Raw genomic sequence first — 18,505 nt, 5'->3', positions numbered from 1 at the left:
CATTTTCTCTGTTGTTGGTCTGCTGTACCATAACATACAATTTAAAAGACAAATGTTTCAGATTTGATTTTGCACACAGCAACACATATATATTCACATGCACAAAGACGTGCACACACACTCACACACACACACACACACACACACACACACACACACACACACACACACACACACACACACACACACACACACACACAGGAAGCCTAAACGCCTCTTACCTTTGAGTACTGTCTACGAAGGCTAAAGCGTTGCACCATGCTGACTGAGAAGAGACTGGACTGGGAACACACACTTAACAGACGCACACACACACACTTTCTTGCTTACAGTAATAGACATACACACACTCTCTCTCCCAGCTTATCACCAGTTAGCACATATCCGCAAAGACTCACAAACACATCATACACTCTCCAAAAAAGCCCCCCCCCCCACACACACACATCTAGAAGTCTGTATTCTGATCCCGATGTAGGCTGCCTGTGCTACATATTGCTAGTCTACTAAGAACTAATGAGAAAAGGGCAAAACATAGAGAAGGAGAAAGAGAGAGAAGGGGGGAGATGCATTCTGCGGTCCTGATCTGTATTATATCCAATATGAAATCCCGTTCTCTCTCCCCTTCTCTGTACACAGGCACACGGGGCTGTCTCATGCTTCCTGACTGTAAGCGGAGCGGCGTTGCTAGGGGTGTGACTGGGGCAGAAAGGGGGAGGGACTGACTGTTTCTTCCCCAGAGAGGGAGTAAGGAGGAGAGAGGAGGGGGAAGGTTTGGGGAGTATAATGGAGATTAAATAGGGTGTGGCTTCCTCTATAAATGATAGATCAATGTCACACAGCTGCACACACACACACACACACACACACACGCACACGCACACGCACACGCACACGCGCACGCGCACACGCACGCACGCACACACACACACACGCACACACGCGTACGCACGCACACACACGCACACTCGCACACACACACACACACACACAGACACACACACGTCTTGCTATGGAAATTTTTGCTATGGAAATCATAAACTTATAATAATCCCCCAGGTTTCCATGGTATCTGACCAAATGACCTCATTGACCTTCCACTCCATCAGTGCTACTGTCTGAGGGGACTTCTCTCTCTAGTACAGTGAGACGTACACACACATGCACTAGCCTCACTATGCTTATTGGCTTTAACTTAAACGATATGCATCGTGCGTGTGTGTGTGTGTGCATGTTTGTGTATGTGTGTATTTACTGCTTCCTACAACCACTCATCATTTTGACTCCTACAGATGATCATGGTTCAACCTGCTCTGAGGGCTCCCTCTAGTGGCTGGAGTGGAGTCTTGTTAGCATTTTCAGTCAATGCTTCCTTATACATGGAACACACTAAGCATTAAAATGCTTGCATGACATTAAACTAGAGAGTTATATTAAAAATTCAACAAACTGAATGTTCAATAAAAAGGGAACAGAAATCAAAAACACTGCTCATTTTGGGCCTAGCTAAGAACAGTCTGGACCTGGTCCAATATTCCATTGAGCGCACTTGATTGACAGCCCACAACCCTCGTCTGTTGCACTACTCATGCAGAGCTGAGTATTATACCGCATGGAGGGAGAATCAGAGTAATACAACTGTACATGCAGAGATAAATATGCTGATGAGGTTACGAGTACCAACAGATTCTGAAGTTCCGGCACCAGTTAAGCCTGAACTGTATGATAGGTTTTTATGTCTCCATCCATCAGACTTAGACAGCTTCATGCTCAGCGGCAAATTGCAGACTTTATGGCTAAAAAACTACTTTTTTCCTATATTTGATGTCAGTGTAGTCTGATATAATGTTTGTTTTGATAAGTTTAGAATTAACTGGTGATTCTACACGATGTTTTCTTGGTGTCACTGGGAAGCCTTGATTTCTAAAAAAAACCCAGTGTGATCTATAAAAATTCAGGGTTATTCCAAGACATTCAATACAGTATATTAATGCACACATACAAACATTACAATCAACGTTTCAGTTTGACAGTACAGCTATGCGTACACCCTTAGAAGAACCATCCCAACACCAAAATTATTCGGTACCTTTGGCGAAAGCCTTTGCTCACTAGATGCAACGTGTGAGAGAGCACAAAGGGCCAAGTTGACTGTAACACATATGCCAAGAGGGAGAGTTTGTGTTGTGCATGATATCAAAGAATTTGGAGCATGCTGCGACTGGAGAAATTAGAAAAGTGACCCAAACACATGATGCACATTGTTTTTAACACAGGGGCAGTGAAACAAAGGCTTTTAATTCCAGGATTTATATCTTACCTTTTCTCCATCATCAGCTGACCGGAAGCACACGACAATGGGCGTGTCCACGAGGGCGGGGCTGTTGGGCGTGTCAGAGGTGGAGAAGGACCGCGAGCGGTCCGCCTGCAGCACGGCATTGTTGGGGGCATGACGGAGGCTCAGAGGGCTTCCTCTCGAAGGCAGGCCAGCTGTGCTCCCGTCCGCTTTGGACCGAGGGCTCTGCAGGCTGTTCCCTCGCCTCATGCCAGTGGGCGCGGTACTGCCACGGCCACTAATCGCAGCTGCAGAGGGGGTGGGTCCAAAGCGCAGGTAAAACTCAATATCAGGGATTATATCCACTTGCAAATGGAAATGAAGGAGCAATGAAGGAGGAGCAGGAGGAGTGGCCAGCTGAGAAGGGGCAGGGCAAGAGTTTATGGTGAGGCTGACAGAGCTGCCTCAGGGAATTGTTGGTGATTTGAAACAGAGCATGCTGGGTATGTGGGAAACTCTTGACCCTTAATTCTGTGAGCCTAAACTTGATTGATTGACCCATTGATATTATCAGTTGCACTACCACCATGATCCATTAGAAGGTGCAAGTGCACTTCTTAAGCAGAACAGCCATTTAGACTAGAGGTGCATCCTAAAAAGAAGCTGGAGTTGCTATTTTTTCAACCAGAATATTAATCACTGGAAGGTGGACCAAAATTCAACCAGCTGCATTCTATTGGCTCTTCTCAGGTCAAGCATCTGTCAGTCAGCTAAGATTCTTGTCTGTCTCCATGAAAAAAAAAGAACAGAACAGAACAGAAAGGAATACATAGAGTGAATGCAGAGTGAATGAAAAGCAGACCACGAGGTAAACAAGCAACAGGGAGATGCCCCGCTGTGAGCGCATGGTGGATGATGGCATGGGCATGAGGAATGTAAGGAACACAAAATCCCAACAAAGCCGAACAAACAGCAAACAGACATCAGCCAACAGTACCATAGTTATCCACAAGACTAGACACAAGACACAAGGCAAATTCCAATTCATAGTCAGCACCATCACTTTGTTAAATACAATTCTAGAGGGTTTTGGAAGATTTGAGGTGAATTACAATAGCGTTGATACTCAAGCATCCTCTTACAAACAGCCGACAGAGTCAGTGAACTTGGAGAGCTCTTGTGAATATGAAGCAGTTTTAATGACCTTTTGGCTTAGGTGTTACGCAGCTAATACGCAGAAGAAAGGTATCCTAATAGAAAATCTGTAAACAAGTATGACCATATCTAATATATCTAAATTTATGCAGATGTATGTTTATGTTTATGTAGATATAAATTTAGATATCTAACATATATATATGTGTGTGCATATATGTATATGTATGTGCATATATGTGTGTGTGTGAGTTAATAAACAATGTATATCTGTTTATATCTGACTACACAGAGAATAAGGAAGAGGGAAAGAGAAAATTGGGATCCACTCACCATCAGATCAACATAGCCGAGCATTTCTCAGAGTACCAGGTTAACTAAAGGGGCAGATAACAAGAGGAAAAGACCAAAGATAAGAAGACAGAGGTAGGAAAGGGACAGAAGAAATTACTCCGAGAAATAAAATGCAAATGAAAATGCTGCATAAATATATTTGTCACGACCGTCACGTTCGCCCCTCCCTGGCGTCGCCACAGCGACGCCTCTGTTCACTTCCAGGTTCTGTTTCCTCGAGTTTCCTTGTTTTGGTTTCTTTTGGTTCCACCCCCTAGATAGTTCCATTAACCTTCCTTTTACCGTACTCACCCACATTGTGTTAGTCCTCATTACTCTCTGTATTTAAACCTCATGTTTGTTATCCTTGACACATTAGTATGACATACCACATTGCTTAAAAAATACACTTCCGCCTTCAGAACAAACACAATTACAACAAGTTTACCAGGACACAAAAAATACAACACATTCTTGAACTTGGAGCCAAAGAGCTATCCATTCAAAGGTCTCCCCATAAACCACGTCCCATTTATAAATGCAAAGGGGACCACTTCCTTGCAGTGAAGCTTCCTGCAACAGTCAGAAAGCGTCTCAAAGCATCTATTTTAGTAATAGCCATCAGAATATGGAAGGTTTAGTGTTTGAAAAAAATCCCTCACGTCAACTTTAAGGATAGAGTTATGATGAAAACCTATTTTGGCAGCCAAAATTAGACCTTTAGAGCACTGTATTAGTCTGCATAAACTCTCCAGTTTTTAAGCTTAGGCATCCAAGAAGGAAAAATGTGCAGTATGTTTAAACTATATACTTCAAAAATAATTAAAGGTTTAAATATAGAAATAAAGCTTTCTAGTCAGTAGTCTCATATTTTATTTTTACTTTTGATATTGGATTATACCCTCAGGATAACTATTATGCTATCCAACCAACCCAAAATGTATTATAAAAAAGTATGTAAAATATTCACATGTCAAAATTCAGTGTTTTGGCTGTTAGCAATCTGTGTTAACAGCCAAACATCATTAACAAAATTTAGCAAGTCCGTGTTAAAATATAACTAGTTACAGTGTAACCAATATTTTTGCAGAATAGCATAATGAGTTACAATGTGTCACAACAATTTGATACTCTGTAGTCTCTCTGTAATTTCCATTTTCTATTGTGTAAGCACAGAGTATCAGTGCGTTGTGATAGATTGTTACTGTATTACACTGTAGTAATGGTATAGTTACACATTAACAGTGTCTATGTAATGTAAAATGTTACCCAAAATTGATTTGTAAATTTGTCTGTAACAAGAACCAGAAACAAAACACCAGAAGTAATTAACTCTCTTTCTCTCTTCCTCTTCCTCTCTTTTCACTCACTGATCTCATGGTTCATAGACTATGAACAATGTCTATTTGTGTTTGGATTCTCCTATCTGGAACATTTGTGCAGTTAACCCATATATTGATCAAACACACACTTAAGTGACAGTTCTGCCTCTGTTCAAGACACATGGATTATTAAGAGGGCACAGCAGGTGACAAGAGCCATGTTTGCCTGTGTGTGTGTGTGTGTGTGTGTGTGTGTGTGTGTGTGTGTGTGTGTGTGTGTGTCTGTGTGTGTGTGTGTGTGTGTGTGTGTGTCTGTGTGTGTGTGTGTCTGTGTGTGTGTGTGTGTGTCTGTGTGTGTGTGTGTGTGTCTGTCTGTGTGTGTGTATGTCTGTGTGTGTGTGTGTGTGTATGTGTGTGTGCGTCTGTGTGTGTGTGTATGTGTGTGTGCGTGTGTATGTGTGTGTGCGTGTGTATGTGTGTGTGTGTATGTGTGTGTGCGTGCGTGTGTGTGTGTGTGTGTGTGTGTGTGTGTGTGCTGACTGAGGAAATTATTACATACACTACTGCTGTGTGAAAGGTGTGTAGCCTCTGTGTGAGAAGACAATAACCCTTCTCAAAAATTAGTGAGCTTATCATGGGATGGTGATGTACACACACATGCACATGCACAAACACACACATAGGAACACACAAACAGCCCTGTCAAAGGTGAATTAGTCCAAGACTTAGAACAAAAGGCCTTCTGGAAATCACTGTGTGCCACATACACACACACATACACAGACATACATACACAGACACACATACACACACACATACACATACACACACATACACACACACACATACACATACACACACATATACACAAACACACATACACACACATATACACAGACACACATACACACACATATACACAGACACACATACACACACACATATACACACAGTGCGATGCAACAGCCATTCAGTAATGTTTAGGATCTGAAAGTGGCATTGTCTCTGCTACACTGACTCACATCAATGGGCACACTGTGGTGACACCTCTGTGGGAAGAGATCCAGTGTGTGTGTGTGTGTGTGTGTGTGTGCGCGTGTACAGTATAGGATGGTAGCATCTGGTACATTTACTGAATGGCTCATGTGTAAGCGTTTTCGTGTGTGTTTGTTGTGTTATAAACTTTCATACTCTTTCATACTTTAGAATTGTAATAGGGTGTAATAAAACTTGTCAAAGCAAAAAGTTAAATGTAATTAAAATAAAATAAATAAGTTAATTAATTAATATAAATTCTGTGCTACAACTGCTACTAAATACTATTAAACTAAACTAAAATAAATATTTGTATACAACGATATACAGTACATTACAGAATAATAATACAGGTCTATCATCTGTTATTATCTAAGCACCAGCACAAAAAAACACAGCTTACTAAGTTCATTTGGCTGGGAATAGCAGCATGACCTGTCCTCTGTACTGGAATCCTGTGCCACACACACACACACACACACACACACACACACACACACACTCATCACCTATTTAAAAAACTAGTATTGCTCCAGTATAGGGTAACCCGAGCCTTCATGACCTACTCTTAGTGTGTCATAGAGCTGCAGGTCATACACATGAACCATGTCCAAGACAGCTGACAGAGGCTTTCTAAAAGTCTATACCGTATCTAAAATGCCTGACTCAAACAGGCCCCTAAGCCTGCATACCAGATACAGACAAAAACACCTGTGACACATGTGCGCCATGACAGAGTCCAGACCAAATGATCAGCTTGCCATTAAACAGATCTGTAAATGTGCCTATTACCTCCCAGTTCAATAACCAACTCTTAAATCAGTGTCTATAAAGCTGGGTTTAACATGCACCAATCAGTGTTATCCTTTAATACAGATCCAGGACCTGTGTCCACTGCCTAAACCGTAACCTGAGCTAATAGGCGACCAGTGGTATGACAAACTACAGGTCAGCACGAAACAGCAACACTCTGCTAACCACACAGAATGTGGGAAGTGCTGCAAGTAAGGGCTAACTTATTCTAAAACTAACATTTTAACATCCAAATTTTATTAAGTGTAATAAATGAAAGCCTACTGTATTCTTATTCAAAATAAATTTTTTAAAAACCCATGAGAACTGAAACACAAAAACACATTACATTATGACAGCTCAAGCTTCAACTGAAAGGTAAAAAATGATTAATGGTGGACCTATCAATGCTTGTGCATCTCTCATGTCAATCAGTGAAGTGATTTACGAACATGCAAGGCCAAGTATGAGTCCATTAAGAGATGGCTTGCTCTATCCAACACCGATTAGTTAGTTCAGTTTCCTACTTAGTTCACGTTACATATATTGTTAAAACTATTCGATAGAATCCGATCAAAATTAACTCAAGGATAAAAGATCTCTTGTTGAATGTGTATTGAACAAGTATATCAAATTGTGGAGAACGAGGTGAGATGAACTGTCAAATGATGTAACCGTGAATCCAGGAAGTGACTGGGACCACTGGGCAGAAGTCGAACCCATCTCAAACCAGCCATTTCAAAATCATTGGCGCAATGTTCACCAATGTAGAATTTCAAAACGCAGCTGATTCCTCTCGTTCTAATGCGAACCATAAGAAGTGTTAATACATTTAGTAACACGTCTTACATTCCGTGAACTCAGTACTCACTGCTGCATCCCGGGCAGATGAAGCACCAACATTTCAATAGGATATGTATTTCCAGCAATAAAGTGTGACCACTAAAAAAGTTCAACCGCATAGCATAATAGCTGTTGAAAGCAGGCAGTAGTCGGTCTCTTAGCAGATCAGAGATATCTTTACTACTCACACGACCGCGCCTCGGTTCTGTTCCGCTAGTGCCATGTGATTTTAATGATGGGCTGGGTTTGAATGTGTTCCTGTTCAAGTCAAAGCACGCGAGCGGCGTCGTGACAGCGCAGCGCGTCACTGCGGTGGCCTGACGAGCCGAGCGACACCGGACTGGCTGAGCGGTGTGAAGCCTTCAGGGCGCGACATCCAACCGCATGGTCACAGAGCATGAACGTAATCCCGAGTGTGTGTGTGTGTGTGTGTGTGTGTGTGAGAGAGAGAGAGAGAGAGAGAGAGAGAGAGAGAGAGAGAGAAAGAGAGAGAAAGAGAAGTGTCGCAACACCGTCTTGCCAAACGTTCAAAACATCCTCTTTCCCCAGTGAGCGTTTTTTAGACAATATTTGCATACATGCAGCGGATGACTTTGATGGTAATTTTGAAGGTCTAGGCCGGAGTCAAATCGAGGTGCGGGAGACTGCGAGGACGATCGAGCAGGAAAAATAAGGCATTTGTTCTCTGAAAGTGAACACATTGCGAGACCAGATAAATGTTGCTTTGTTTGTCACTTGCGCACACGCACACACACAGAGAGAGAGAGACATACACACACAAATGGCTGTTCTTAGACCTACATGAACTAACCTAACAGTTTCATATAGCGTCATACTGTCAAGAAACTAGGCTTGATAGGCTTCGGATGGGAAACGTTGACCAAAAGTGTATGTTCCCATAAAAGCTACGTCTAATTTATGGACCAAGTAGCTATTTTACAATGTTTCATTCAACATTTTACTTTAACTACAGCCAATAATTATTCTCAGATAAACGCTGCAATAATCATTAGTTTTGCATTGTGAATTTGTCCACGATCTTGAAATGCCCTGTTTATGTTTCAGTCACATAAGACTGTGGTAGGAGTGAGTTTATTTGCCAGATGGGGTTTATTCAAAGATGACACTACAAGCCAACCGGATTCATTTGTTCATTTATTTATTTTACTTTTGTTATGCCAAGTATTGCACTGCATCCAACAGCCGATCCGTGCCGCTGCGCAATAAATTCGAAACGCGATGTGGAAAATTAATGATCTGTACACTGAGCTCATAGTTTGTATGTCTAACGGAGTTTGTATAAGCCTTCGTTGCGGTTATATATACACAAGGAAGTAGTTGGTTAAAAGAAAACGTGAATATGAAAATAGAAGGCAAATATTCAATTACGTGACCTATTCAGAAAGTTTAATGTGTAGTGAATGAGTAGTCTTGATCTATGTGTATAAAACAATATGTCTGCTTTTTAGAGCAGTTGTTACATGGGACATTTAATTCATTACATTAAACTAAGCTATATAAAGCACACGAAAGAGATAAAATGAGAGAAAATGAGAAATTGTAAATGACTGAGGACAAATGTAGAGTTGTCTGACTCCTTAGAATTACTTCATTTTAGTGGTTTAGGTGTTTTAAACAGCACACCGCCTGTAAGAGCCCGAGTGCCGCAGAGCGCGGAGCAAGACGCACAGACTCCTTTGACGCGGACAGACGTTTATTTACATATAACGCAGAAAACGGTGGCACTCACACATAACGTAATCAGTATAGCCATCTCGAACGATGTGGATATTAACAAAGCGCCACGAACATAAGACGTTTAACACGGCTGCACATCAACACGCATAATGACCAACAAGCACTGACAGCGGGTTAAATAGACATGCAAACACTTAACGTCTAAACCCTGTACAGGTGCGCGCCCTCAAGGAGGGTGTGGCTACAAACTAATGAACCCCCTGCACGAAGCAGGCCGTACCACGTGACTTCTTCTGCGCCGTGGTGGACGCACAACAGCATGGCACGCAGGACGACATAAGCGTGAATGCGCAACACAACAGTGTGAGATGATTTGTGCAGAAAAAGCAGGAAATGAAAACACAGTACAATAAATACACAGGACATTAACAATTACATTATAGTGTTTTTGGGCTGACTAGGTGTCATTCGAGGAAGCCTGTAAAGCGTGAAAACCGCATAGTTAAGATCGTTGTCGGGCTTTATTGCACATACAAAGAATTTGTCTTATTGTGAACAATGGTTCACAGTGTCAGTAGTGCAGTAACATAGGCTTCCATATCTAAGATCACACATACACGCCCTCTCACACAGTAACATACATACACCTTCACACATGCATACATACACACTCAAATGCAACAAACATTAATTCCTGTAAACACACACATACATGTTTTTGTTTGTTTTTTAAAGAGTATTTAAGTACAGAATACAGCAGCTGGGTGGGAATTTGCAATACTATAAAAGAGTTTAAAAGAAAAAAAATCATCTTAGAATAAATAGAATACAATACAATCTGGAGGGTTCTGTACAGAAATGTATCAGGTAACAAAGCTTATGTGCTGTGGCTGTTCATAAATATGACCGTGTGGTTAAAGAGTTTTTCTGCAGTCTGGTTGTTTTGACCCTCGTTTGGTGCAGTCATTAGTACAGCATGAGAAGAGTAGTGGACAGAGCACACACCCTTTGGAGAGTTTATTGTGGAGCACTTTTGGGATAATAGTACTAAATTCTGAGCTTGACATCCAAAAACAGGACTTCTGACAGAAGTCCTTGATTGTTTAAGGTGTAGAAGGATGAGGTGATGTCCTGTAGAAGTTCTGAAGTCCTTGGTCTGTAGTCATTTAGCCTGGTTTTCTGGGGGATGGGTATTACTGTGGAAAGTTTAAAGCAAGAGAGTACCCAGCTCCAGTGATCTGTCGAAGATCTGTGTGAAGACAGGTGCAAGGTGGTCAGCACAGACCTTTAGACAGGAGGGCGAAACACCATCTGGGCATGGAGCTTTCTTGACCTTCTGTCTCTGGAAGGTGTACCTCATCTTTACAGATCTTCAGGGCAGGGTGAAGGCAGCCAGAGATGTGGGGGTGCTGTGAGGTGCTGATGTCTGCAGCGGCAAGATGGAGGGTAAGTTTAGCACATTCTTCAATGTGTTGTATTGCGACTGCTCTACCACACCAAGTCTAATATTCTTAGCTCAATAAACAAACGTCCAGGAGATGGCAGTATAGTCTAAGCAACAAAGGTACCAAAACACCAAATGGAGTCATTTCCACTTTTCCAAGGCAATATCATTAGTACTGTATGACTATTAGATGGGATGCCGTCCGATCTGGTATTAGGGATGCAAATAGCATTCTAAACATGTAAAATTAGTTAGCTAGTTATTAAATATTTCAGTACTGGCAGAGGCCGTTAATTTTCTCTTGTAATCGCTCTTTTTCACCCTTCTCCGAGCCCTGTCTATGTTCAACACCTCACATCTCTTTCCCACTTCGCGGCTTATATCTTTATGTGTCGGTCTCTCTTTTCTCTTTGTTCGTTTCCTCCACTTCTTCCCTTTCATCTTTCGCCGACGACGCGCGCCCACTTTCTCTTTCTGTGCTGGGTGAGACCTCAATAGTGTCCAGCTGTTGCGGTTGTACGTTACTCGCCTTTCTTCTGCTCTCGGCGGGGGGGGAGAGAGGGAGAGGGAGAGAGAGAGAGAGAGAGAGAGAGAGAGAGAGAGAGAGAGAGACGGCTGTGTTATGTGCCATCGCTGAGCTTTCCCGCGCAGCACGAAGCATGCCCATTAAAAGCCTGATTCAGTTTGGGCCTCAAAAGCCGAGAGAGACACTCACGAAAACACGGAGAACGGCAAAGAGACGGCGAGATCAACAAAAACTGCTAGCTGCTCAAACAAAGCAAAAAAAAAAAAAAAAAGGAGCAGGGAAAAAACAAACCAAGAAAAACACCTTGCAGTAAAAATCGAACGTGTTGACGACAAACAACCCCCCGCGTTTTATCCTTTTCCTGACACACATATCTACATTTGGAAGCGCATTCGCTGAAACACAAAACTACTTCTCCCACGTCCTTAGTTTCACACGCACGGCTAAGCACACAGACACACACTCGAACGGGTTGTTTTTCTCTCCCACTCTGGATAACGATAATGGAAAACATTAGTGTAAGTGGATGCTTCTCGATCTCTTTCCGAGCCTGCCCGACACACGCGCGCGTTCCGCGCACATCCTCCCCGCGGCTCGCTTCAATTACGCTGTCCGCCCGGCGCTAATGGAGAACAGGCTGGCCTGGGGGGAAAGGATAGGCCCCGCTGTCCTCCATCTCTACACAGGAGGCCGTGACCAGGCCAACCGACCAGGAAAGCCTGGGGACTTGGAGACCGACAGGCCTGGCAGTGACGGCGCTCCCGAGAGATTTGCAGGTCCCGCGCACAATGCTGCACAAGCACATGTTTCTTTAAACGTGTATTATATGAATCATGTGAAAATCATTTGTATTCAGACACTAAAAATTAAGTGCCACTTGGGAAAAAAAAAAAAAAAAAAAAAAAAAAATATATATATATATATATATATATATATATATATATATATATATATATATATATATATATATATATATATATATATCCCTTTAGGTTTAGGTTTGATTACGGAACGATGCTGTGGCATTGTTTCCACAAGCTTCTGGTCTGGACTCTAGTGGCCAATCCATGTGTGAAAATGATGTCTCATGCTCCCTGAACCACTCTTTCACAATTTGAGCCCAATAAATCCTGGCATTGTCATCTTGGAATATGCCCGTGCCATCCTGGAAGAAAAAATTAATTGATGGAATAACCTGGTCGTTCAGTATATTCAGGTAGTCAGCTGACCTCATTCTTTGGGCACATAACATTGCTGAACCTAGACCTGACCAACTGCAGCAACCCCAGATCATGGCACTGCCCCCACAGGCTTGTACGGTAGGCACTAGGCATGATGGGTGCATCACTTCAGCCGCCTCTCTTCTTACCCTGATGAGCCCATCACTCTGGAACAGGGGAAATCTGGACTCATCAGACCACATGACCTTCTTCCATTGCTCCAGAGTCCAATCTTTATGCTCCCTAGCAAATTGTAGCTGTTTTTGCCTCACTGACAAGTGGTTTTCTTAATCCTACACAGCTGTTTAGTCCCAATCCCTTCAGTTCCCTTTGCATTGTGCGTGTGGAAATGCTCTTACTTTCACTATTAAACATATCCCTGAGTTATACTGTTGATTTTCTATGATTTGATTTCACCACACGTTTAAGTGATCGCCCATCAGGATCATTCAAGATTTTTTTCTGACCATATTCCTTCCTCGAAGATGATGTTTCCCCACTGTTCGTCCACTTTTTAATAATGCATTGGACAGTTCTTAACCTGATTTTAGTAGTTTCAGCAGTCTCCTTAGGTGTTTTCTTTGCTTGATGCATGCCAATAATTTGAACCTTCTGAAACAGATTAACATCTTTTCCATGACCAAAGGATGTGCTGTTCGACATGGTTGTTTAACAAATGAGAAGCTACTCCCTGCATCAGTTAGGGTTAAATAACTTGTTGCCATCTGAAACATAATCACCCATGCAGTAATTATCCAATGGGAGGCTCTTACCTTTTTGTTTAGTTAAATCCAGGTGGTGACCTTTTTTTTGGCCAGGCAGTGTGTGTGTGTGTGTGTGAGTGTGTATATATATATACCGATGCAACCGATGCATTTGCTCAACCTCCAATCAGAGAGAGAGAGAGAGAGAGAGAGAGAGAGAAGATAAAAAACATGAGGTGTGAGTAGAAAATAGAGAGAAAGGGAGTCATCTCTTGGAGAGCCACCAACGCAGAAGCAACAATTAAGGCTGACTTAATCTGCACCGAAGAGAACATACACTGTTTGCTAGTCTCAGTGTGTAGGGGTATTTCATCTTGATGGACCATTAACCCAAAGTAGCCTAATAATTAGACATAATAATGAGCTTACTCTAGTCTGCTCAGAACGCTAATTGATACACACAGAAACTATATAGGAAAACAGTTCATGAAACACCATAGCTTATTCATATTTATTATTTGGCTTTAATAAAAAAATAATAATCATAACAGGTTTCCTGAAGTGATTAAATATGATTTTCCATTATTTTCTGCATGGTGTTTGTAGTGGGTGAACTGTATGTGAACTTTGGTGATCTTGACATTTATATTTATGGCATTTAGCTGATGCTTTTATCCAAAGCAACTTACAATTATGACTGAGTACAACTTGAGCAATTGAGGGTTAAGGGTCTTGCTCAGGGGCGCAACAGTGGCAACTTGGCAGTGGTGGGACTGGATTAGCAACCTTCCGATTACTAGTCAAGTGCCTTAACCATTTGGTGCCCATCTTGGTGATGAACTGTGTGTCAATTTATTAATGTTTGCCAAAAGAGGCAAATACAACCATTGAAGCTGAAGGTTTATCCAATTTTAGCCACAAACTACCTATAGATCTACATTCATTTGATGTCTGCATTTGTAGATTACATCACTTTGTAATAAAAATCCATTTTTGTGAAGGTGGTGACAGTGATTTTCCATTTAACAAACATACCCTTGTTTTCATAAACTGCATTTGTTATTAATTTTAATTAACTCATTAACTGTATAGTTCACACTAGTGAAAATATTGAATCTCCCTGGAAACCTCCCAGCTTTCCTTAAGCTTTGTTTACCTGGCTCCTGCCTAAATATTCTGAGCATGCTCAGTGCAGTCACAGGCGTCAAAGGCCAGGACCTCCTCACTCTTGGCAGGGAGTGGTGCTGTCGTGGTGACCAGAATACCAATGAGGCTAATTGCTGTGTGATTCTCATTAACATACCGTGTGATAGAATCTCTCAGGCTTGATGCACTTGCTGTAGACAGACACATTCTCATTTACATATCACCAAGGGAGCAGATTGTCACTGTGGCGACACCAACAGCATTCAGATGGAAATCCCTTGAGGTAACTGCTCCTGAGGCATTATTGTTAGACACACACACACACACACACACACACACACACACACACACACACACACACACACACACACAAACAAACAAATATAATCAGTAAATTGCTGTAAGGACCTCAACACAAAATTCATTAGTAAACCTGCTGGTCATTAGTCTAATTCATCAGACATTGTAAACCAACCTCTCTAGAATTCCCATTATTAAAAAAAGTAAAATCTCTCACTTTCTGCATCTTTTCCCACAGTGATTTGGGTAAAATGTCCATCACATTGTGCATACATCCAAATCATAATCCAGATTTAGATTACACATCTTAATGAATACCTAGAACCTTCTACATTGGACATAAAAAAAGGTCTGTTGAAGATGTTTGTAAATGTACTCACCAAATAGCCCATTACACATAATTATACAGTAATCTTTTTTTCCCCAGAAAGGATATATATTCACTTAAGAAGTCATATTAAGAAATTGTGATGGTACATGTGCTCTGTTTATCAAAGCCCACACCATCTTCTAAAAGCAATTTTCACACATTGGCCACATAAGTAAACTTGTAAAAATAAGTAAATAAGTAAAGTTGTTGATTGGATGACTTGTATACAAATTCTAGTATTCAATCATGTTTATACCCAGATTTCCATAATTAGGCTGGTGAGACAGTCCTTCTTCAATAACAAACGAAACAACACACTTAGGCTAATTGTACTGAGTATTCTTTGGGGAACAACATGTCAATATTACATAACAGTGTATGTCAGCTTTTGTGAACAAATCCTCTTTTTTACTCTATTTTTACTTAGGATTCATGTGGCACAAAACAAAAAGTTACATAAACTGTTTAGTTAGCTCTCAAACATGACTAAATCCAGGATCAGGTTTCAACTCAAGATCTGGAGCTGCATGTGCAGTGAATAAGCCAGCTCTATGGAAGTGGAGGTGCACCTCCGGGGAACGCCAGGCACACATCATCCTGATCACAGTCCAGCAGTCGAAGATAGGGAATGTTTGCGCACGACTGCAACCTACTAGCATGTGCCCTTTCACTCTTCAGCCACTGTGTTTATAATCTGGAATTGATCTGGATCTGGGAATTGAAACTTAGTCCTGGATTTTGCAATGATTGCCGACGGTGAATACATGGATACGCGCCTACAAATGCTGATGTATTCATGTCTAAACTAAAGAAAAGTCCAAGTAAGGAATATTAGGGGAGCCCCATTCCATCAAAGGTGCCTTATGACTCTTATGATTAACTTAATCTTATGATTAAGTAAAGGAACAGGAACTGAAATTTATTCACCATTTTGGTGGTGTGTTGACAGAGTCTTAACTTCTTGATTTTTTAGAATCTATTTATTAATTTTTGCTCAATTAATTGTTTTGCTAAATAAATACAGGCAGGAGACAGCTGTAACAAGGGTCAAATTCCCCTTTATGTTTTCCAATTGATAATTACACCTGTTACTGTTCGTTCCTAGTAATCCTCAACATGTTTTGAATGCAATTTACCAAAGATTCACAGTTCACAAACTAAGCTTCAGTATAACTGTGCAAAGTTTGTATTCACTAAAGGTAAACATATTAAGTAAACATATTTCCTGTCTGTTTCTATAAGCATGAGGTGAAACCTGATGAGCATGTATTAGTTTTGACTTAAGACTCAACTTCCTTAGACAGACGTGCTCAGGGTGGAACATTGTTTTATTTGGGCTCACCACCAAAAATCACAAGCAGGGCATCGACTAGACGCTGCCGCACGCTGCCAAGTTTGATAGGGATCAGATGCACCGAAGGATCGACATTCAATTCCACAGTGCTAATAGATGATTTAAAAGTGCTCTTTTAACAACTGGCACAGTTGTGTAATTCAGCAACTTGAATTACACAACCCCCTCATCAGTGTCAGCAATCAGTTCAGTTCGTTTTCATTCTGGGGAGCCTGCTTAGGGCACAATCCTACAGCATTACACGCATTTCAAAGTAATGCATGTACATTTATGTGGATGTGGTTGAGACATGCGCAAAGCAAAAAAAAAGAAACACCTTTCAAATGATGTGTGTTTAATCAAAAGGTGTTGGGCTGCAGTACTGATTGTATGATCATGCTTTAGGAAGAAGACTTTGAATTAGAGAGTTTCTTTTGATTTATCATTCTAGGGACATTTTGATTTGTCATTCTGGGGCCATGTCTCCTGGCATCACAGTAGATAGGTATGTATGAGGATGACTGACTCAGACGTTATTCAGACCTTTCGGCTGATTAGCGTTAAAACAGATGTGAAGTTACCCTCTTCCACACTCCACCCCTGTCTCTCAAAGTCTGGAGTGCATAGCTCACTCCGTGATGAGGTGAGAGGACTGCAAGTCCATGGTGTTATGTAGCCCAGTTCTAAGGTGCCTTGAACGACTCATTAAATGTGATTGCCATCTCATGATTTTTATAGAGTGTTGGGTGCTCATGACCCGCATTCTGACACTGCATTTAATTCACTGGTCAGCTGTATTCAGAATGCTCAGAAATCATATGTGAAATAATATTTAAAAGACAATCTTTAAAAATAAGTTTTAAAATACAATACACAGATGCAGCGTAATTCACTGTAGCATTTGGTCTTTGGTCTAATCTGAAGAAGATGGGTCTCTTGTTAAGCTCCTTGCATGGTGCTAATTTTTTTACAGGTCACAGGATGTGGTATCTATGCTACGCGCAGCTTCCATAAACAGCGTGTGAGGACACAGTGTGTTTAGGAGACCAACAAAAACAAATGATTTGACCATCAGCAAGGACAACATCATCTTAATTTAAGCAGATTCTTCACCAGGCCAAATGATGGATATCTCAAGCAGTCTTACTCAAATAAAAAGCTCTCCATGCAGCCAAAGATTAAGTTACAATTATCATAACTACTATACAGCTGTGTAGTTCTGAAAACAAATGCATGACAAAAATGACTGGTCATTTGTAAATACTCATTTCTAGTTTCGTGTCCTCAAAAAAGGAAATTCTTATTTGAGCATACAACACAGCATTAAGCAATGAAAAACAGATACAGTCAATATTTTATGTTATTTTTATTTTCAGGGTTTATAGTTTCCTGGGTTTCTTGTAACCTTCCAGAAATATGAGATATATTTGTATGCAGAAATGGACAAAATGACAAATTAACCATGGGGAAAAAAAATCACAGTGCTATAGATATCCAGTTTTTTATTTTATTCCTTCAAAAATGTTCTTAATAAAATAGCACAAGGGAAAGATCACCAGCTTGACTGTGAGACAGAGATGGAAAAGAGGGGCCTCTTTTAAGAACTCAGGGAGGAGGGTGTCCAGCCAATGACTCACACACACCATACCTAACCATGCCTGCAGAAGCCACCTGGGCTGAAGCTCGTTATGCTATTGATCTCCTTCTCCTCCTTAAACACTCATTCCCAAGCCCACACTCCAGAGAGTTCACCTCCTACTTAATTTCTGCATGCAACAGCAGCTGTGTGATTGAGTTACAAGGATATGTGATCTATATAAATTAGTTGAAAAAATCAGAAGCATGTGGCAGGTATAAATGTCAGATGTCGATTGAGTCTCCCTATTGTATGGCTCAATACTAACAATGTAAAACAGAGGAGGACCCAACATAGGACCATAGGTCACCCCCTTCAATAAGTATGGACTGTATATCAGGTAAACCACACACACACACACACACACACATAT

The 18,505-nt window shown here is 41.2% G+C and overlaps 1 protein-coding gene across 7 annotated transcripts in view; it reads right to left on the bottom strand.

The window, feature by feature from the left end:
- The window catches only part of tmcc1a (transmembrane and coiled-coil domain family 1a), a 31,746-nt gene extending 23,604 nt beyond the window's left edge, over positions 1-8,142 (bottom strand). Inside the window, exons 1-3 of one of the 7 annotated variants that reach the window (XM_081703297.1) lie at positions 7,944-8,142; positions 3,764-3,807; positions 2,321-2,692 (exon numbers count right to left, since the gene is read on the bottom strand). In XM_081703297.1, coding sequence (XP_081559423.1) covers positions 2,321-2,692; positions 3,764-3,787 — 396 coding nt within the window. In that variant the 5' untranslated portion in view covers positions 3,788-3,807; positions 7,944-8,142. The other 6 variants (XM_035536143.2, XM_081703295.1, XM_027021150.3 and 3 more) reach the window with 6 other exon arrangements.
- Positions 8,143-18,505: the final 10,363 nt, after the last annotated feature.

The sequence above is a fragment of the Electrophorus electricus genome, chromosome 20, assembly GCF_041902795.1.
Source record: "Electrophorus electricus isolate QZ-2024a chromosome 20, ASM4190279v1, whole genome shotgun sequence".
Classification (NCBI taxonomy): Eukaryota; Metazoa; Chordata; class Actinopteri; order Gymnotiformes; family Gymnotidae; genus Electrophorus; species Electrophorus electricus.
Note: the sequence above shows the minus strand (reverse complement) of the source record. Positions and strands in the feature narration are given on the sequence as shown.